Source organism: Anguilla rostrata, chromosome 16 (genome assembly GCF_018555375.3).
Source record: "Anguilla rostrata isolate EN2019 chromosome 16, ASM1855537v3, whole genome shotgun sequence".
NCBI lineage: Eukaryota > Metazoa > Chordata > Actinopteri > Anguilliformes > Anguillidae > Anguilla > Anguilla rostrata.
In genome coordinates this window covers 19,045,597-19,067,020 of record NC_057948.1, presented here as the reverse complement: position 1 = coordinate 19,067,020, position 21,424 = coordinate 19,045,597, and the positions used below count along the sequence as shown (strand labels likewise).

The window sequence follows — 21,424 nt, the reverse complement described above, 5'->3', positions numbered from 1 at the left end:
CAGCTGTAAGAGCCAATCAGATGTGAAGCTTGTGATGCTATATTTAGCCTCAAAGCTTGGGAGGGAGGAACAGATTTTTTTTTTTGCACTGATGACAAGGGTAAAGGATCTTGCTAATTATGTGTTCCAAAATGCATCTTTCAGGTTTAATTGTACCCCAGGTGATTGATCCAGACCTGCAGAGAGAGAGAGAAAGAGAGCGAGCGAGCGCAGTGTGTGCTTTCATGTTGATGGACTCTGATTGTGTTGAAATACCAGTTGGGCTTTGATTGGTTTGGGCCCCCTACGCATTTTCTTTTTAAACAAGAAGCAATTAGCTCCTCCACAGTTCCACAACAGACAGGCTGGGGAGTTTCTGATCTTCAGAGCATAGGTATTTTGGGAGCAAGCGGCACAATTAAAAGTTAGTGAGCGCCGTTAGCTGCAGGGTGGGAGTGCGTCGGCGCGACTCCAGCGAGGGGCCCCAGACGCTCCCGCCCCGGGGCAGTGTGGGCAAGAAGAGAGGCCAGCGAGCGGCCCCAGGCCTGACTCCAGCGAGGGGCCCCAGGCCTGACTCCAGCGAGCGGCCCCAGGCCTGACTCCAGCGAGCGGCCCCAGGCGCTCCCGCCCCGGGGCAGTGTGGGCTGGAAGAGAGGCCAGCGAGCGGCCCCAGGCGCGACTCCAGCGAGGGGCCCCAGGCCTGACTCCAGCGAGCGGCCCCAGGCTCCAGCGAGCGGCCCCAGGCTCCAGCGAGCGGCCCCAGGCTCCAGCGAGCGGCCCCAGGCCTGACTCCAGCGAGGGGCCCCAGGCCTGACTCCAGCGAGCGGCCCCAGGCCTGACTCCAGCGAGGGGCCCCAGGCCTGACTCCAGCGAGCGGCCCCAGGCGTGACTCCAGCGAGGGGCCCCAGGCCTGACTCCAGCGAGGGGCCCCAGGCCTGACTCCAGCGAGCGGCCCCAGGCGTGACTCCAGCGAGGGGCCCCAGGCCTGACTCCAGCGAGCGGCCCCAGGCTCCAGCGAGGGGCCCCAGGCCTGACTCCAGCGAGCGGCCCCAGGCTCCAGCGAGCGGCCCCAGGCCTGACTCCAGCGAGGGGCCCCAGGCGTGGTCCGGCCCAGGGGCAGTGTGGGCAGGGAGAGAGGCCAGCGAGCGGACAGCCCTCTGCTTCCTGTCCTGAGCAGATTTGGCTCTGTAAAGAAATTGGATTGGGTAATCCCAGGCTATTTGTGGGTGTCCGTTTGGGCTTTGCCGCTGAGCAGGGAGCAGAGCTGTTTCGCAGAGGGGGGGGGCTCTTAGTGCTCGTGTTCCGCTTCAGCACAGCTTGGGCCCGTTTTCACTGACAGCAGTAAATACTACCTCCAATGCTGTTCAAACACTCGATATTCAGTTGAAATGTACAGTGCCTGATTACTATGGAGCGATAGGAACAGTTACTTTTTTTTTCTTTTTTAATCCAGCAGTGAAATGCGTCCAAATAGTCAGTGCTATTTTTAAAAAAATGATGCAGTGATCCTGACAGATGGTTCTTCATAAGAATTGTTTGGCAGGTGTGTTGATTGCAGAGGAGAAAAATTATCCGGTGCGAATGCCAATTATAGTTGTCATTCTTACTCTGTCTGTAGCCTAATAAATGAGATGTGTCTGCTGGACGCGGTGCAGAGTGGAACATGGTCAGGGTGTCCCGGTCTGTGAGGGTCTGATCCCCAGCGTCTGTAAGACTGCAGTGACACTGGTGACCGCCCCCCCCGGGACACTGTGCACATGCCCGCCTCCCCCTGACTTGAGCACGTGGCCTTGTCCTAAGACATACAGGTACAGGGCATAAAAGGGAAGTCAATTTGTAGGCACAAGTGAGAGATCAGCCACTCTCACTCTCATCCATTTGTATGTGTGAGCTCAGCGTGAGAAGTATTACGCATGGAGTGTTGTAGTACCTGTGTGAGGTCACCAGGCTGGGTTAGCTCATGCTGCTCTGCTGTGTGACAGCGTAGTTTAGCTCACGCATTCGCTGGCTGCTCTCAGGGCTGGACCGGGTCTCTCTGAGGCTCTGTTATTAGGGCTGTTTGTGGCGACGCCTCCGCCGCTGGCTGGGGCTGCTGGGGGCAGCCTGTTCCGTACCCGGGCGCAGCGGCAGGAAGGAGGGGCCGGCGCAGCGGCAGGAAGGAGGGGCCGGGCGCAGCGGCAGGAAGGAGGGGCCGGGCGCAGCGGCAGGAAGGAGGGGCCGGCGCAGCGGCAGGAAGGAGGGGCCGGCGCAGCGGCAGGAGGGAGGGGCCGGCGCAGCGGCAGGAGGGAGGGGCCGGCGCAGCGGCAGGAAGGAGGCGTCGGGCGCAGCGGCAGGAAGGAGGGGCTGGGCGCAGCGGCAGGAGGAGGGGCCGGCGCAGCGGCAGGAAAGAGGGGCCGGGCAGCGGCAGGAGGAGGGCCGCGCAGCGGCAGGAGGGAGGGGCCGGCGCAGCGGCAGGAAGGAGGCGTCGGGCGCAGCGGCAGGAAGGAGGGGCCGGGCGCAGCGGCAGGAGGGAGGGGCCGGCGCAGCGGCAGGAAGGAGGCGTCGGGCGCAGCGGCAGGAAGGAGGGGCCGGCGCAGCGGCAGGAAGGAGGGGTCGGGCGCAGCGGCAGGAGGGAGGGGCCGGCGCAGCGGCAGGAGGGAGGGGCCGGCGCAGCGGCAGGAGGGAGGGGCCGGGCGACTGTGGGAAGCAGCGGCTCCGGGAGCCTTTCAGGATCTGCGTTCGCTTTCCCGCAGCGGGATTAGAGCCGTGTCACAGACCGCGTGTCCCGCCCCGCTGCACCCCCGCGCTCGCAGCCCGTGTAACCGCTTAAAGGGCCCGTAATGCCTTCTAAAGAGCAGAGAGCGTCTCCGCACTGAGCAGCCTCCTGTCCCTCGCTTTATCTCCCCCGTGCGCTGAGCCAAAGTCCGGACTCACTGCGGTCATTAAATGGGTGGGGTGTTACGTCAGGAGTCCTGGTCACATTGGCACACGGACTGGCACAGCCGTTCTCTGCCTTCTACAGTTACAGCTGTGCCCTCCCTGGCTTTTCCATACACGTATGTGTATATGTATCTGTGTGTGTGTGTACGTGTGCATGTGTATGTGTGTGTGTGTGTGTGTGTGTGTATCTGTGTGTGTGTATCTGTGTGTGTGTGTGTGTGTGTGTGTGTGTGTGTGTGTGTGTGTGTGTGTGTGTGTGTGTGTATCTTTGTGTGTGTGTGTGTGTGTGTGTATGTGTGTGTGTATCTGTGTGTGTGTATCTGTGTGTGTGTGTGTGTGTGTGTGCGTGTGTGTGTGTGCGTGCGCGTGTTTGTGTTTGTGTGTGTGTGTGTGTGTGTTAGTGAGTGTGTGTGTATCTGTGTGTGTGTGTGTGTGTGCGCGTGTGCGCGTGTGTGTGTGTGTGTGCGTGCGCGCGTGTGTGTGTGTGTGTGTGTGCGTGTGCATGTGTGCATGTGCGTGTGTGTGCATGTGTGCGTGTGTGTGTGTGTGTTTGTTGTTCATGTTGGTTTGTTTTTGTGTTGTGTGCTCTCTCATTGCCGTATTTAGCCAGTGAGTCATGTTCCTCTCTTGTTTTTCTCTTCTGCAGCCTCAGACAACAGCCAGCGGTTTCAGGAAACATGTTTTGCTTTTGCGTTAACGCCTCAGCAGGTCCAGCAGATCAGCAGCTCCATGTGAGTGTTCTGCTTCCTCTGCGAGGGCGGGGGGAGGGGGGGAGAGGGGTGGGGTCGCTCCGGAAGAGGACAGTGTCTGTGGCCCTGCCATACGTAGGGTGATTTCATTACCCTTCTTAAACTGGTTACATAACTGATCATATAAAAAAATTCCAATAAATAAGTATGTATAATAAGTGTGTTTTTTGCGGATGAATGTAACAGCTGGGTGGAAATGTCTCTCTCAGTGGGTCGCAATGCAAGCCATTCCAGGTTTAACTGAAGCCCTCAGTGTCCCAGGTGCAGGCAGGGTTGGTGGTTACGTCAGCCTGCTTCTGCTAAGACCTGGAATGGCTCAGACTGCTTGCGCTGAGAGTGCTGCCTGCGGCCTTATACAGCAGGTGGCGCTGTTGTGCATGCTGCTGTGGAGTCCATCACTCTGGCCTGACTGACTCTCCTGTCCTCTCTCCACAGGGACATCTCTGGGACCAAATGTGACTTCACTGTTCAAGTCCAGCTAAGGTACAGTGAGCTTGCAGTGTTCTGCTAGCATAGCCCTGGCCATGGTCTCTGTTGTCTCCTGTCTGTAGCGCAGGCAGATTGTATGAACACACAGAGAGGCCTGTAGTCTGCGTCAGCATGCTTTGTTGAATAGATGATTTGTTTTTTCAGTCTGTATAAACTCCTGGAACATTTGTACTTTGACCTCTGTTTGAAATCTCAGAATTTACAGCCTGCAGCCTTTATTCAGCATCACACTGACAGCAACACACAGCACCGTGGTTGTTCTCTCTCTCTCACACACACACAGCACCGTGGTTGTTCTCTCTCTCTCTCACACACACACACACACACACACACATAGGGAGGCATGCAAACTGACACGTACACACAGACACACACACACAGACAGACACAGACACACACACACACACACACACACACACACACATAGGGAGGCATGCAAACTGACACGTACACACAGACACACACACACAGACAGACACAGACACACACACACACACACACATAGAGAGGCATGCAAACTGACACGTACACACAGACACACACACACATAGAGAGGCATGCACACAGACACACACACACAGCTTGAAACGGTGACGTGTTTGTATGGTCTGTGGTGAGCCGCGGTCCTGTAGGCCCGTCTCAGTTCTGCAGAAGGTTGCAGAAAGACAAGCTTGCTCCACCTTTCTCTGTCTCCCCCCCAGATTTTGTTTATCAGAAACGAGCTGCCCTCAGGAAGACCACTTCCCGCCAAACTTGTGTGTGAAAGTAAACGCCAAGCCCTGCAACCTCCCGGTGAGTGGGCACTGCGCCAGGCCGAGAGCAGGCCGCGGCAGAGCTGCGCATCAGAGCCACGTTCTGCTTAAAGACAGAGAGTCTGCGCATCAGAGCCATGTGCTGTTTAAATGTGCACACATCAGTGTGTTTGAATGCCACAGTTTCTCCCTGTGAATGTCCACTTTTTGCCTTAGCTTTATAACATGATTTAATCTGGCTTTGCTGGAATAAATAGTCTGTATGCTTTTCTGAGCTTATAAACTTGTTGATTAAAGGGGTATTAAGTAAAAGGATTAAAGGGGTACTTGATGTGGTATAGTATGTGGAAATTAGGAAATACCATAGATGATTTCGGATCATTAGACCAGTACGTCTGTTTGCTCTCTCCTAGGGATATCTTCCACCAACCAAAAATGGTGTTGAACCAAAGCGACCCAGCCGACCCATCAACATTACCTCACTGGTCAGATTGTCCACCACAGTCCCCAACACCATCGTGGTGTCGTGGACATCTGAAATCGGAAGGGTAAGGGGAGGCGGAGCCAAACTGGGCACATCACCGCTACGCAGCCAATGAGAAATTCCCTTTGAGATGCTAATAACTCGTTTTGAACAGGGAGTAAAATCGTGGTATATCAGATAAATTGCAGTTTGCGCCAGTCTTTTAATTAGCTTCTAGCGTCGCTAAAAAGCCTTTGCTCTGAATGGCTTCTGTCATTCCAGAACATTATCTGTTTGTGTAGCATGCTCCCTCATCCAGGGCACTTTGTAGAGATTCTGTGCACAGTAAGTGAGTGTTATTAATTTAATGAAATAATTCAGGCCTAGCTTCTTGCTTAATGCTGCACCAACAGCTCAGCCTGTTGAGATTCAGACATAGGAGCACCTGGTTGTGCTGTGTGTGGCAGCTGAGGCCCTTGCCTTTCTGCACACTCTTAAGCTGTAAACGCGCACATAAACGCTCTCGCACTCCAGCGCGGGCAAACATCCACATCTGCACACAGACGCCCACTCACACACTCGTCAGCAAAATAGGGGTTTGTGAGAAGAAGCTGATCCTACAGGTGATGTGTGACCCTGATTACAGCTGCCTTGTGCTGTTACTCCGCTCCTCACACCTCTGCCGTCTGCATGAACGAAAGCAGCAGCGCTCCTGGGTATCAGAACGCCCTCTCCAGCCTCGTTTTTTCATTGAAGCGCATGTCTGAACTCAGTCTGGACATACCTTTGCTAAAACGTCTACCTGTTGCGGTTTCCGCCACATCAGAAAGCCAGACGGAGTTAGGCAGCTGCCCGCAGCAGCCCGCTTCTCACGCTTTGTGAGCTTCCACCAGCGCCGCTCCAGTCTGGCGTGCTTGGGCCAGGTGTGAGCAGAGCAGAGCAGAGCAGTACAGATACGCAGAGCAGAGCAGTGCAGATACACAGAGCAGAGCAGTGCAGAGCAGTGCAGATACGCAGTGCAGAGCAGAGCAGAGCAGTGCAGAGCAGTGCAGATACGCAGAGCAGAGCAGTGCAGATACGCAGAGCAGAGCAGTGCAGAGCAGTGCAGAGCAGTGCAGAGCAGTGCAGATACGCAGAGCAGAGCAGTGCAGATACGCAGAGCAGAGCAGTGCAGATACGCAGAGCAGAGCAGTGCAGAGCAGTGCAGAGCAGTGCAGAGCAGTGCAGAGCAGAGCAGAGCAGTGCAGATACGCAGAGCAGAGCAGTGCAGATACACAGAGCAGAGCAGTGCAGATATGCAGAGCAGAGCAGTGCAGTGCAGATACGCAGAGCAGAGCAGTGCAGAGCAGTGCAGATATGCAGAGCAGAGCAGAGCAGTGCAGAGCAGTGCAGAGCAGTGCAGAGCAGTGCAGAGCAGAGCAGAGCAGTGCAGATACGCAGAGCAGAGCAGTGCAGATACACAGAGCAGAGCAGTGCAGATATGCAGAGCAGAGCAGTGCAGTGCAGATACGCAGAGCAGAGCAGTGCAGAGCAGAGCAGAGCAGAGCAGAGCAGTGCAGATACGCAGAGCAGAGCAGTGCAGATATGCAGAGCAGAGCAGAGCAGTGCAGATACGCAGAGCAGAGCAGTGCAGAGCAGTGCAGATATGCAGAGCAGAGCAGAGCAGTGCAGCGCAGAGCAGTACAGAGCAGAGCAGTGCAGATATGCAGAGCAGAGCAGAGCAGTGCAGATACGCAGAGCAGTGCAGATATGCAGAGCAGAGCAGTGCAGAGCAGAGCAGATATGCAGAGCAGAGCAGTGCAGATACGCAGAGCAGAGAAGTGCAGAGCAGTGCAGATACGCAGAGCAGTGCAGATATGCAGAGCAGAGCAGTGCAGAGCAGTGCAGATATGCAGAGCAGAGCAGTGCAGATACGCAGAGCTGCTCTAGTGCTTCACTCCCCACCCCATAGTGCGTGTGACCCGTGCAGGCGCAGCCGAGCTTTAACATGCCGCGTCTCTCTCCGTCCCTCAGAGCTACTCCATGGCCGTGTACCTGGTGAAACAGCAGACCTCCACAGTGTTGCTGCAGAGACTACGGTCGAAAGGCATCCGGAACCCAGACCACTCCAGAGCCCTCAGTAAGCGTGCGGGGGGCTGGGGCGGGGGGGTGGGGGGGGGGGGGTGTTGATTGTAGTGGGAGGGCTCTGAGGATCACGGAGTTCAGGCCTCTGTATGTTTAGTGGTGAAGGGGCCGGGACAGGAAGTATAGGCCCCCCGCTCAGACACTGTGTAAATGTTCATCTGGACCCTTGGAGGAGGAGCGGGGGGGTGGGAGGGGTGGATTTAGAGACAGCGCTCGCGCTGTTTGCTTCTCGTCCAGGGAAGGTGCCGGAGGTGAAGGCCCCGACGTCCCTGAGCGTGCTGGAGGCTAACGCTAACAGGTTTCGCTCTGTTTGTGCCCCCCCCCCTTTTTCTCCGCAGTCAAAGAGAAGCTGACGGCGGACCCCGACAGCGAAATCGCCACCACCAGCCTGCGCGTGTCCCTGCTGTGCCCGGTACGCAGACTGGGCTTCAGAGCCCCGCCCCCACAGCGCCGCACGCTTCCCGCACACAGCTGGCCCGTCTCTCCTGTCCATGCCTCAGGAGCTTCCACTTCACACCAGCACACATCCTGCATTCCCCACTCATGACGTGTTCTCTGGTGTTTCCTACATTTATTTGCACCAGGAATCACAGCCACACTCAGCACAGTTCTCTGAGGAGAAAATTAGCCTGCTGGTTTTGGTAGCTTCCGTTATACAAAGGGAGTTTCAAACTGTTGAATGCACTTTTTAGTCAAACACTAAGTGGTGTCGTGTGTGAGTCGTATTGTCAGGATGCTAACAAGCTATGCTGCCTGGCTTAGAAAGAATAAATGTCTGCTTTTTGTTGAAGTTAATTCTTCGCACAAAGTGTGCTTCAGTGGCTAACATGGCGTGTCAGGGACAGGGTAAGTGAGCTTAGTGCATATGCAGCTCTTTAAAGGCCGCGGCGCTAACCTGTGTTTGCGTCCGGCAGCTGGGGAAGATGCGGCTGATGATCCCGTGCCGGGCCATCACCTGCTCGCACCTGCAGTGCTTCGACGCCACGCTCTACATCCAGATGAACGAGAAGAAGCCCACCTGGGTGTGTCCCGTCTGCGACAAGAAGGCGCCCTACGAGCACCTCATCATCGACGGGTGAGCCCCCGGCCCGTCTGTGCCCCCCCCGCCCCCCCGCGCGGCAGCAGGTCGCCACGTCCCTGCCCCGGCTGGGGAGTCGCCGCGGCGACTCGCGCTGGCTCCACCCTGTCTGGAGAGCTGCTATGGCAACTTGCGTAAGCTCCACCTTGTCTGGAGTTGCTATGACAGCCCGCACAAGCCCAGACAAGCCGGGTGAAGTCACTATGCCGGAATTTATGCCTCTTATCTGGCATGGGCCCTGCTGTGTTGTTTGTATTGGTTAATATGTCATTAGAGATTTCAGAGTGGGTGGTGGTCCAGGGGCAGGCCATGTCTGTCCCCTGACTGCAGCAATAGTCTCTTACACTCTTTTTTGCCCTTCTTCTTACTCTCCTTTTCTCACACCCGTGCTTTGTCTCTCTCTCGCTCCCTCTCCCTCCCTCCCTCTCTCTCTCCCCCTCCCTCCCTGGACCAGGCTGTTCATGGAGATTCTCAACAGCTGTGTGGACTGTGATGAGATCCAGTTTAAGGAGGATGGGAGTTGGGCCCCCATGAGGTGGAAAAAGGAAGTGCAGGAGGTTCCTGCCTCCTATAACGGGCTAGAAGGTGGGTGAGGAGTGTGGGAGTGTGGGAGTGTGGGAGTGTGGGAGTGTGGCAGTGTGGCAGTGTGGCAGTGTGGCAGTGTGGGAGTGTGGGAGTGTGGGAGTACAGAGCGTGTGATTAAAGCAGTGCTGTGCGTGCGCTGCAGAGGCAGATTTAATACAGAGCAGAGACACAGTCTTCAGTGGACAGGACTCGTTTGTAGTTAATACGCAGCCATTTGCACGTGTGGTAATGTACCTGGTGTGTGAACGCGCTCTGCTGCGTTGGTGTGTGAACACGCTCTGCTGCGCTGGTGTGTGAACACGCTCTGCTGCGCTGGTGTGTGAACACGCTCTGCTGCGCTGGTGTGTGAACACGCTCTGCTGCGCTGGTGTGTGAACACGCTCTGCTGCGCTGGTGTGTGAACGCGCTGTGCTGCGCTGGTGTGTGAACACGCTCTGCTGCGCTGGTGTGTGAACGTGCTCTACTGCGCTGGTGTGTGAACACGCTCTGCTGCGCTGGTGTGTGAACGCGCTCTGCTGCGCTGGTGTGTGAACGCGCTCTGCTGCGCTGGTGTGTGAACGCGCTCTGCTGCGCTGGTGTGTGAACGTGCTCTGCTGCGCTGGTGTGTGAACGCGCTCTGCTGCGCTCCTGTGCTGCGCTGGTGTGTGAACGCGCTGTGCTGCGCTCCTGTGCTGCGCTGGTGTGTGAACGCGCTGTGCTGCGCTCCTGTGCTGCGCTGGTGTGTGAACGCGCTCTGCTGCGCTGGTGTGTGAACGTGCTCTGCTGCGCTGGTGTGTGAACGCGCTCTGCTGCGCTCCTGTGCTGCAGGGGCGTGTCGGACAGCCGTGCCGGAGCAGAGGAACAGCTCGTCCCACAGCAACAGTAAGAAGGTGGAGGTGATCGACCTGACGCTGGACAGCTCCTCGGACGACGAGGACGACGACCAGCCGCCCCCCAAGAGGACCTGCCCCTCCCTGTCCCCCGCCTCGCCGCCCGTCAACAAGGGGTGAGTCCTGTCAGCTGACCCAGGATCAGCAGGATCAGCAGGATCGGTAGGAGCAGCAGGATCAGCAGGCTCTGTTCTCAGAATGGCACACAGGCCCACGGTGCTAGCCGTTAGCCTGATGTGCACGCTCACACCCTGCCTCCTTGCTCTTCACCTCACTTTTGTGTTGCTTCCCAAGCTGTAAGAATTTATTCCGTCTCATAATTTATTGAAATCCTATCCTATGTGGGTTTGACTTAAAGCAGAAGCCCTTTTATCTGTTCACTCTCATGCCCTTTTGCTCATGGGCTTTGCTCTCCAGCATTCCTCCTCTCCTCTCCTCTCCTCTCCCTGCTCACGTTTTTCTCCCCTTTCCTTCTGCAGGGTGTTGAATCTCCACCCACAAGCTTCACCAGTGTCCCGGACTCCCAGCATGCCCCCCGTCGACACCAACTACATCCCCCCGCCGCCGCCCCTCATTCAGGACTACCGCCACTACTACCACACGCCCAACGACCTGTCAGGTACGGAACCCCAGCCACACGCGCACACACCTGTACTGCAGATATACGTTTCCATGGGAACCACATTCACACTAGGACTGCTCACGGTGTATAAATATTAAAGCTCGGGGCAGACACCTGTCGCTATCTAAGTGGAGCAGATCCGCACAGGCGTAGGTCTGACTCCTTAAAGCCCATATCTTATCTTGCGAATGCACTGGCTTCTGATGTAATTTATGCAGTTCACAGCAGGCTTAATCCCTGAATGGTAATTTAAATTTCTTACAAGCGGCAACTGAACAGCTATGAACTGCAAAACTGTACGCACGTGGACTGAGGATTAAGTGTTGTGTTCTTTTTTTTCCCCCCACCACAGATCTGAATTTCTTTTCCTTTTTACAAGGTGACAATCATCAGGTAGGTGTAATCTAAGATTCCAGGTTGGGGTATTGACCAGCAGAGGGCAGTAACGCCCAAGAGAAACGGGGAACATTCAGCAGCTGAATTTTGTTGTAGTGTTCAGAAGCCTGCAGACCTCTCACTCTATGTGTGTGTGTGTCCCTGTGCCCCCCCCCACCCCCCCGCAGCATTACAACATGGTGATGGCGGCAGCGGCGGCCGCCTCGGCGTCGGACGACCACGACCTGCTGCTGAACCGCTTCCTGCCCTACAGCTCCTCGCAGATGTTCCTGGATCAGCCGGGCACGCCGGTGAGCAGCAGCGCGCTGGTGCCCGTCAACGGGGGCAGCAGCAACGGGAGCAGCAGCAGCCTGGTGTCGTCCAGCAGCCTGCGCGACGGGCACGCCCACCCGGCCGCGTCCCGGGCCAGCGCCGAGGCCGCCGCCCTCTACGGCTCCATCCCCGACGTCATCTCGCTAGACTGACCCCGCGGTGCGGCCCGCGCACCGCCGCGGCAAGAAGAGGCGTGAACCCGAACCGCGTGGGGGAGGGGCGGGGGAGAGGGGCAGGAGTTAAGGTCTTTTTAAAAAGAAAAACGCCTGAAAAAAGGAGGGAAGAACGAAGAAGTGTACAGAGAACAAAAAATATATTTTCAGTTTTACTTTTGTACATAAACTTAGGACTTTTGCCTGTTCAGTGAGTAACTTCAGTTGATATTTTTCTGTGGATACTGAAGATTTTTTCAAAGCTTATACGTCTGTTGTCCTTTGATTATTATTATTATTATTATTATTATTATTATTATTATTATTATGCCTTTTGTACTTCATTTCTTTTTTCTTTTCATTTTATTGTTCCACATCAATGGCATTATTTTCAGTGATACTGTTTGGCTTCTAAAGTAACCAATCTCTCTTCCATTTTAAATCGTAGGAGTCTTTTTCTCAGAAAGAATTAAGTCTCGGTGATTGACGATGTGTTTTATTATTTTCTGTGCAGATTATTTTATGCTTTTAAGTTATGTAAAATATATGCATATATTAACTGTTTGAAAGCATTCCCTTTGCCTTTTCAGGATATGGCTCTAGGAGAATGCACAGATGGATTAAGTATGCCATTTCTGGGTCCTCTTTTACCTACCAGGCCGTTTCTGAACTTTTCCAAACACTGCCTGTGCTCTCATCTACCCTTCGTAATAATTTTAATGAGAAATTTATACTCTTTGATTCTTTCGACTTGAAATTATAGTAATAGAAATACTATATTTTGTTTAGAAGGTGCGTAGCATTTCAGGATTTGTATAAATGTAGCATTTCCCCCCTCCAGTCACTTTGTTCCCACTTGCACAAGGCTTAAAAAAAGGAAGCAGAGAAGTAGAAAAGAGAAGGAACAGAAAATAAGGTGCAGATGAGGACGGTGCGTTAGCGCTGTCCCTCCAGGAGGACGCGGCCCCCTGTCAGCAGCGCGGGGGCGGGGCAGGGCGGGGCGGGCGGGGCGGGCCTTCTCGGGGGTGGAGCTCTCGTTTGGTCAGTGCGCTCAGCGGGCACGCTCCTCAGTCAGCGTAGCCAGTCCCTCTGGCCCAGCCTCCACCTAACCCAGCACCCGTCTGCTTTGGTAGGAGTGCTCCTGTGCAAGGTGAAAGCGCAAACACTTTCCAGTACATTTTGTGCGTTTTTAGAAAGGCCTGTTTGGGGTGCTGTGGGCGGCATTCTTTCCTCAGTGGTGAAGTATTTAACCTGCCGTACTGCAGGAGCCTGATGGCTTTTACCTGCCCGTCTGCCAGGCTGGTTTTCTACCATGTTTCTGCTTGATAGTGCTCAGTGATCTCCAGCTCGTCTGATTGTCTTCAGCTGTGCAGCTGTGCTCTGGTGGCCGATAACACAGCGTTTATTACCGCTGAGAGCGGGCTGGGCTGAGCGGCACGCACTCCACACACGGTCCACACACGGCGGAGGCCAGCCATCGCCGCCCCGCCCGAAAGGCCCTTCAGCGTTGGCGGCGAGCGCTCGTGGAGTCAGAGGGCCGAGGGAAGTGGAGCACGGCTGTGAGGGGGGAGATTAGGCCTGCCTGGGCCTTATCTCTGAGGGTCAGGCCAACGTGCGCGAGAGCTCCCTCACCACTCCCAGAGACCAGCCCGCTGAGATCAGCCCTCTGAGATCAGCCCTCTGAGACCAGGCCTCTGAGATCAGCCCTCTGAGATCAGCCCTCTGAGATCAGCCCTCTGAGATCAGCCCTCTGAGACCAGGCCTCTGAGATCAGCCCTCTGAGACCAGGCCTCTGAGATCAGCCCTCTGAGACAAGCCCTCTGAGATCGGCCCTCTGAGATCGGCCCTCTGAGATCAGCCCTCTGAGATCAGCCCGCTGAGACAAGCCCTCTGAGATCAGCCCTCTAAGACCAGGCCTCTGAGACGCACTCTTCATTTGCCCAGGTCAAACTCGGTCCTGCCCCGGACCCAAATGTGATTTTGTTACACGCACCAACACACAAATGGCCTCCTCGCCGTTTTATACTTGGAATGGCTGTTCCCAGCGCTGCTTTTGGTTTATTTACTTCTGTAAAGGTTTTGGAGAAGGGAAAGCAGGAGGCCGGTGTGAAACGTGCTTTGACCTGAGGCCGGAGAGCGATTGGCCGGGGCTCCCGCTGTCCGTTTGGGTTCTGCGGACGCTCTCTCAGAGCGGCGTTCGGTGCGTGACTGGCAGTCTCTTCAGCAGCGCCGCTCTCCCGCGGCCTCAGATGCCTGCCGCTCTCTTTCCTCCTCCCCTTCCAAAGTCTAATTATGTTAGTGACTGAGATATAATAGCCTGTGACAGCCGCTTTAATCAGACTGAGAATGCAGTGCTTTGCGCTGAGCAGTGCGCTTCCAACCCAACCCAAACCCAAACCCAAACAGAAGCCCAAACCCAAACCCAAGCCCAAACTCGGCCCCGCGCCCTCCTCCATCACAGCCCTGCAGCAGGAGCTCTCCCAGGTCCCCTTTAGAACCCGGCTTTCGGTTCCCCTTACAGAAGCATTCACTGTTTTATTTATTTTGCAATCCCTTCACATTTGTGTTTGATGCCCAAGAGTGCATTCATTTTACAGTACCTTTATTTGGAATGATGATACATCTATTTCAATGGACCCTTGGGTCCATCATATGAATTGTAACACCCATCTTGGCTTCTTTTGTGTGCATCTCCCTCTTACATGGTTAATTCAGAATTATGTCTATGAAGCATGGGAGCACTCATTGCTGCTGTGGCTAGGTTCTTGCATGCTGTTTTAGCTCGAACATTATATTGAAATTCAACTCATAAAGGATAAGTCAAGCTGACTGTGGTTGCACAATGTCAGTTGTGTATAATCAGATGTCATTTTTTAAAAACCCTGTAAAAATCAGTCTCAGATTGACCTATGAATGCCGTGTGATTACAGTAAAGATCCCATCAAAAAGTGACATGATCACCTTTCCCAATTTTAAAATGCTACCTGAAAAAAGCATACAATACCTTCCTCTGCCAAATCATTATTTGAATTTATAATTCTGGTTTATATCACATCCCTGAATGATTGTGTAGTTATCCTTTGCTTTCCTAATGCTTAAACTGAACTGATGTCATTGCATACGCTATTGGACAGGTGAAGCACAGGCCAGCCTTCAGCCCCTCCCCCTAACCCCACCTCTTGTCACGCCGTTGCCATAGAGACACAGGACATGCAGCTTTGAGCAGTCAGACCGTCGTTGGCGGATATTTTCAGTGTTGTGGAGTGGCACTTTCCAAGGCATTTGGTTTTAGTCAGTGCCTGTAAATTTCAGGATTATTTGACATTAAAAAAATCTAGCCGATGCCATTTTTTGAAGTTTCAAAACATTGACACATTGATTTCGGTGTCTGAACAAGATTAATAAAGGGAAAATGTAAAATGTAATGTTTGTATTATTACTGGAAGGATCTCAGGCAAGTTGTGCACACAAGGAAGTTCCAGTAATACTTGTTCTTGTTTTTTGTGGCATCCAAAACGTCAGATTGTTAATTTATACATATATATTTTTAAACAAACAAAAATGAATAAAAAATACCACTAAGTGGACTATATTCAGTCCAGCTCGCAGCTTTCCTTGAAAGTAAGATTGGCTTACGTCTGTGCTCACTGCCTTAAACTCACTGACTCTGTTTCCTTAGGGCATGTCGAACCAGAAAAATGGCTTTTTAAAAGAAGGTGAAGAAGAAAAAAGATGTACAGTAGACCAATGTCAGATTGTATAAAGTACCAAGTGAAAAAAATATTTATTACCTGCATTGGAAAAAAATTGTTTACCTATTGAATGTTACCTGTTTATGTAGAGAAGTTTAGATGTAATAAAACGCATTCAGCTAACTTGACATTGATTGCGTCATTATTTTTCCCAGCAACCAAAGGTTATTGCATTTAATCTTTAACTAAATATTTTAGGTTTTTTCCTACCCCCATTTATCTTAAGTATCTATTCTGAGTAAATATTACTGCCAGATGACTACCCCAGTTCCTGTTCAAAACTGGAGCACTCCTGACTCTTAGAGAAAAAAACTGGTTTTTGAAAAATACATTTGAAAAATAACCCTTTGAATATTTCAATTTGCATAAAGATTAGCATCACTTTTTAATAATTTTTTATTGATTATTTATGTCACGGTTTGTCTCTCATGCACAGTATCTGATTGACTGTTAAATCCCTGAGTTCATGTGCACTTAATGGTGATGTAACGGTTTGGTGCTGAGCTGAGCCTGTGAGAATAGAGAAATGCCTTAATGTGTTGAGGCCAAGAGCATGATTTTTATCAAGTCAGGTGGGGTTGGTGTGTTTTACAATAATCCTGTTTATTGCTACAATGAGACAATAGAAATGACCCCCTCATAGGAAAGAGGGCAGGCACATCCGTCTGCGTTACACAAATCTGTCTTTTATCACTCGGCTGCAATAGAAAGCATCCGCCGTTTTGTGCGGAGGACACGCATAAGGGTTAAAATGGTACTGAGCAGAAACACCCAGGGCCCTACATTCTGCCACCGTCGGGGTTAGCTGGCCATGCTCACGTTCGCTATCTTATACCGGGGGTGGAATTTAAGAGAACACCGTTGCTTTAAATAGTATATTATTAATTTCCGTACGTGCATTTTAAATCCCCTATTTGCATTTGGAATTCAAAATTAAAAATTGTGCGTTTAATTTACAGGCTGTCGACTTTTTGCCAGGTAAAATGAGTTTCATGACTGCCATTCTTAAATAGCTCGGTAGATGGCACTGTAATACCAATGCACGAAAGAAAAACAATTCTATACAATTCTAACAGTAGTAACAGAAAAGATGCCGGTCTGTTTTGATATCGAAATAGCCTACAACCAGGTCGAGGAAAAATGCATTGATAGAAGAAGTTTCTCTGCGTTGGGATATGCAACTTAAATCTCACGACCCTGACCATTCCGGCAAATGAATTTCGGAAAACTGCATGCATCTTATTTTTAATTATCTTTTCATTGAAGTTCAGCAATGTTTCGACACACGGTGAATAGCCTAGTCGTTCTGTTTTCTAAAATAATTAAGTTTTTCAGCTAGGCCTAAATTAGCCTACAGAACGCGTATTCAGTCATTTATGTAAAAGAAACTGGGCGTCAGTTGGCTACTTGTGCAGCAGTTGATAAATTATGTAAATATGTAAAAATGTTGTCTAGGAAAATCAGACGTGAGTTGCTTCGATGTGCGGAATATATTACGGAACGTGGAATAGTTAATCTAAAAAAGGTCGTCGGGCCACTCAAATATAGGCTACTCAAAGTAGAAATATGCATGTAACATCTAAGGCCACCGACATTGGTGAAGTTATACCTTTGTTTAAATAAATGGCCTATATCAACTATTCAAGGTGAACCAGCCCAGAAAACTTTTGCTGGTTGCTATTCTTTAGAAATGTGCAACCATGCACGGCCTATATCATTACATCAAATGCACAATGCAAAATCAAATACATAATGCTGTAATGAATAAAACTCTGAAGCATATTCAGTCTTAAATCTTCTATTTCGAATGACCTTCCGCTCAACCCCATCAATCAATTCCCAATAATTACACAATTTGCATAATGTAACAGCTTGTGCGCAGTAAGTGGGCTAAACCCACAAGTAAGAGCACTGATATTGGCTACGGTTTATTGTTAATTCTGACGCCTGGACCCAGAGTCAATCAAAACAACTTAACCAATCCGCGCGTTCAAGGGGCAGGCAATCCGAAAGCGCACATGTAATAAAAGCCTGGAGTGGCACACTTTTCGAGCATATTCGGCTAATATTCGTAGGACTGAGACAGTGAATCGATTGTGGAGGCTTCAAAAGTATGTGCGCTGTTTCAAAGAAGAACATCGAAATACACAAAGCTTCTGTTGATGTCATATCGTTCCGTTCAGTTGTTCTCCACGCGTAGTCCCATTTTCGTTGAAAATAATGGGGGACATTCTTAATTATACTACCAGCGGAACATTTAACAGCTCTTTGACAGATGACGACCGGTTCAGCAGTCTGGAGGACATAGATGTACCTGCAGACGGGAGCCCTGTTCTCAGGTTCTTTATTTCGATTGTGTACTCAGTGGTGTGCGCTGTTGGGTTGGTGGGGAACTTGCTGGTTTTTTTCTTCATAAAAGTAAAACAAGGGAGGAAAAAATCCACAATTAACTTTTTTATTCTTAACCTGGCCGTGACGGACTTCCAGTTTGTGTTGACCCTGCCCTTCTGGGCGGTGGACACCGCTCTGGACTTCAGCTGGCCGTTTGGACATGCGATGTGCAAGGTCATTCTGTCCGTCACCGTCATGAACATGTACGCTAGCGTGTTCTTTCTCACTGCCATGAGCATTACTCGCTACTGGTCTGTCGCATCAGCTCTTAAGAACCAAACTCGACAAATATCCTGCTCGGTGAAATGGGTGAGCGCACTACTGTGGGTCTCGGCGACCGTGGCTACGGCACCAACATCTATATACTCCACGGTGAGAAACGTAGCTGGAGAGAAACTCTGCCTCTTGAAATTCCCTCGTGGACAGTACTGGCTTGCCGTGTACCATCTTCAAAAAATTTTGATTGGCTTTGTCTTACCGATGCTAACAGTTTCAATCTGCTATTTGCTGCTCCTGCGGTTCATCCGCCTGCGGAGCATGAACACCAAAAACTCCAAGCGGAGATCCAAAGTCACAAAATCCGTCACCATCGTGGTTCTCTCGTTCTTTCTTTGTTGGATGCCAAACCACGCCATCACGTTCTGGGGAGTCTTAGTCAAATTCAATGTGGTTTACTGGGATAAAACATACTACACTGTTCACACCTATGTGTTTCCTGTGACTGTCTGTCTAGCCCATGTCAATAGTTGTTTAAACCCAGTTCTTTACTGTCTCACGCGGAAGGAGTTTAGGAAGAAGCTAAAAGATTTAATTTTTAGAATGTAGCCTCTGGTGGCTGCTTCAGATGCAGGAATGAATATGGTGGATGTTCTAAAAAATATATATAACCCACAGAAATTATTTTATTATTTGTTGGAAGGAAATGGGTATGTGTGTTTTGATCTAGCTTACCGAAGATGTAAGACACGTTGCGAACACATTTACAGTTCCATCAGGTATTGGACCTACAGCTAATGCCATTAAAGTGACAGTAATTTTATTAAAATCAGAATTCATTTGTCTGAAATTGATTTGACGTGATAAAAAGAACACTGTTTACATTTTGCCGTGGTATGTCTCGCTTGTCCTCAGAAATGTAGCTCACAATTTGTATATGTCCAGCAAATGGCGTGAGACAGCCCACTCTATTCTCTATTCATGCGCTAAGTGGCCAGAGTAATGCGAGTTCGCTTTTGTAGCCTATTTAACGGAAGCTATAGGTGTGTTGACATGCTGTATAAAATAGCTGTTGTTTTATGGTAATAGTTTTAGGCTACATGAGGTAATGGAAGCAATTGTACACAATCATCATTCATAACTAAGACTGCTCACAACTTGGAAAAATAACAGATCGACTGCTTTTATGTAAATAATTAGCCACATATTTAAATCTTAATATTTAGTGTCCCAATTTAAAATATTGAGTGCTGTGTTGTTTTTAAGCCTTCTAATATGTGGTGCGAGTATGTTCTATTTTAAACCAAAATGCGTTCTAGAACCAATGATGTCGATGAAAATGGTATTTAAAAATAAATAAATAATTTAAATTAAGTTTAAACGCGCTTTATAGTCTAATTATGTAACTGTGATATTGTGAGATGTTTCATTTTGATCTCGGATCCTACGCATGCTGCTGTATCGTCATGTTATAAAATCAATCAAGTATGTCATTCTATTATTGAAAATTAATTGTGTGTGTGCGTGTGTCGATACGTTGTTAAAGTGAATAGTCCACACCATGTAGGCTAACCTAGGGTATGTTTACGAAATAGCTGAACAACTATGCTTCTAATATAGTGTGATTCAGGCTATTATTGACTGTGGCTGCAAAGTAGTCAATACACATAAAGCTGATTTTATCATTTGCTTTTCCTCTTTGTGGCATGTGGGTGAGTGCCTCGGTGGGTGGTGCGTAAGTATCCTACAATAAGGTAGACATAAATTCAACAATGTCAGTCCATCCATATTCATAAATACAGTGTATGTATCCAAACAGACATTTCTTTGCAATTTTCAATGGGAAAGTGATTTCTCTGCAATAAATGAGGATAATCTTTCAATTTGTTCAAATCAGACAATAATACCATGAAATGCCATGACATCACCTACCAACTATTATATGTAGATCGTAATCCTTGCATTTCCGGTGTATTTAGGCGAAAAAAAACTTGTGCACATCTGAACCAATCAGCACAAGTGAACGTGGATCAGAGCCATGCATATCCCATGCAGACCTTGGGCTTTAAAAGTGAATCGTATGAAGCATTTTTTTTTTCATTTGAAATATGATGTGTGTGAAAGCAGACTTGACTTCTGAAAGTGACAGATACCTACAGATGCCTTCTGCTATGGTGGTGCATAACACTGTGAAAACATGGACTATTGCTCCTCTACCTACCTTTCTGTTCAGAGGAAAAATAAGGTTGCACTTATTTTATCAGAACTGCACAGGCGTAGAGTGGTAGAGGACTAGGGCCATTCTATTGGACAATGTTGCTGCCTGAATTCCAGAAATTGTGGAACCAAACTCCACAAATATCTTTCAGCTGACTGTGGAAAGATATGACTGAACTAGTTCAGACATAAATGTACTCTCATCACAGTGCTTGCTAGTGTATTATGGTGTGGCTAAAGAAAAGATATATGATGCTGGCATGTGGGGAAAAAAGCAGACATACCTTTTAAATGACATTAGTCCATATTTGTTTGGAGTCTGAAGATTGACTTTCTAATTGAGTTCAGTTTTTTACCTCCTGTACAATAGAAATAGAAATAATGTACAATCCATGATTTGGGAAAAGACAACAGCCTGAGCCTTGTCACTCAAAGCACAGTTATGTGGTCCTATCAATGGAATATCATGTAGCAATGTGTGATGGGGTATCTGTTGCAATATCAATATTCATAGAATTAGCTACTTCAGCTTTGACATTTAGCAGGATGGAAATATGTTGAATTAATTATTCTATTAATATACAATGTTTAGATAGGAATTATGCATACCTCCTACACACCAGCATATTGTAATACACATGGACATTAAATGGTAAATGGACTGCATTTATATAGCGCTTTTATCCAAAGCGCTTTACAATTGATGCCTCTCATTCGCCAGAGCAGTTAGGGGTTAGGTGTCTTGCCCAAGGACACTTCGACACACCCAGGGCGGGGTTTGAACCGGCAACCCTCCGACTGCCAGACAATCGGTCTTACCTCTTGAGCTATGTCGCCCCCGTTATACATGGAGTATCAGGATAATGCATGCACTTAATCATGGTTGTTGAATAAAGATGATTTCTCATGCATCTGAATGGAAAAAACACAAATCAGGGATTATTGCATTGCTCACACGTTCAAGACATAAGACTAAACAGCATCATACATTTTGCAGTTTTTCAAGTAAAATATATTTTTCATCATAAATGTTAAAAAATATATTTTAGTTCACTATTTGCTGTTAAAAAAAGATGATGGCTCATCCATCTGAATGAAAAAAGCACAAATTTAGGATTTTCCCTTTTTGTGGCATAAAACTATACGTATCCATACACGTGTTGCTGTTTTTCCAGCAAATGAAAATGATATTCACACTGTTTTTCATAACCCTGAACCCTAATTTTAACCATATACCATTTTTAGCCCTAGTAATCATCTCTAAAATGTGATGTCTGAGATGGATGAAAAACAATGAAAATACTTACAGTTCAATAAATGTAAGACAATTAAATGTGTTTGAAGTCACTTGCTGCCCAA

At 49.6% G+C, this 21,424-nt stretch overlaps 2 protein-coding genes across 10 annotated transcripts in view; both read left to right on the top strand.

Annotated features, from left to right (window-relative positions):
* Positions 1-15,364, top strand: part of pias1b (protein inhibitor of activated STAT, 1b) — a 44,286-nt gene extending 28,922 nt beyond the window's left edge. For all 9 annotated transcript variants that reach the window (XM_064312982.1, XM_064312984.1, XM_064312977.1 and 6 more), the window contains 12 exons: positions 3,545-3,629; positions 4,083-4,130; positions 4,838-4,928; positions 5,302-5,436; positions 7,365-7,470; positions 7,814-7,887; positions 8,390-8,550; positions 9,008-9,138; positions 9,946-10,123; positions 10,487-10,626; positions 10,982-11,022; positions 11,193-15,364. In XM_064312982.1, the coding sequence (XP_064169052.1) occupies positions 3,545-3,629; positions 4,083-4,130; positions 4,838-4,928; positions 5,302-5,436; positions 7,365-7,470; positions 7,814-7,887; positions 8,390-8,550; positions 9,008-9,138; positions 9,946-10,123; positions 10,487-10,626; positions 10,982-11,022; positions 11,193-11,489 (1,487 nt within the window). In that variant the 3' untranslated portion in view covers positions 11,490-15,364. The remainder of the gene's footprint in view (positions 1-3,544; positions 3,630-4,082; positions 4,131-4,837; positions 4,929-5,301; positions 5,437-7,364; positions 7,471-7,813; positions 7,888-8,389; positions 8,551-9,007; positions 9,139-9,945; positions 10,124-10,486; positions 10,627-10,981; positions 11,023-11,192) is intronic.
* A 138-nt stretch (positions 15,365-15,502) lies between these two features.
* rxfp3.3a3 (relaxin family peptide receptor 3.3a3) lies at positions 15,503-19,364 on the top strand. The gene has a single exon (XM_064312986.1). It carries the CDS (start codon positions 17,462-17,464, stop codon positions 18,455-18,457), a length of 996 nt encoding a protein of 331 aa, XP_064169056.1. The 5' UTR covers positions 15,503-17,461; the 3' UTR covers positions 18,458-19,364.
* Positions 19,365-21,424: the final 2,060 nt, after the last annotated feature.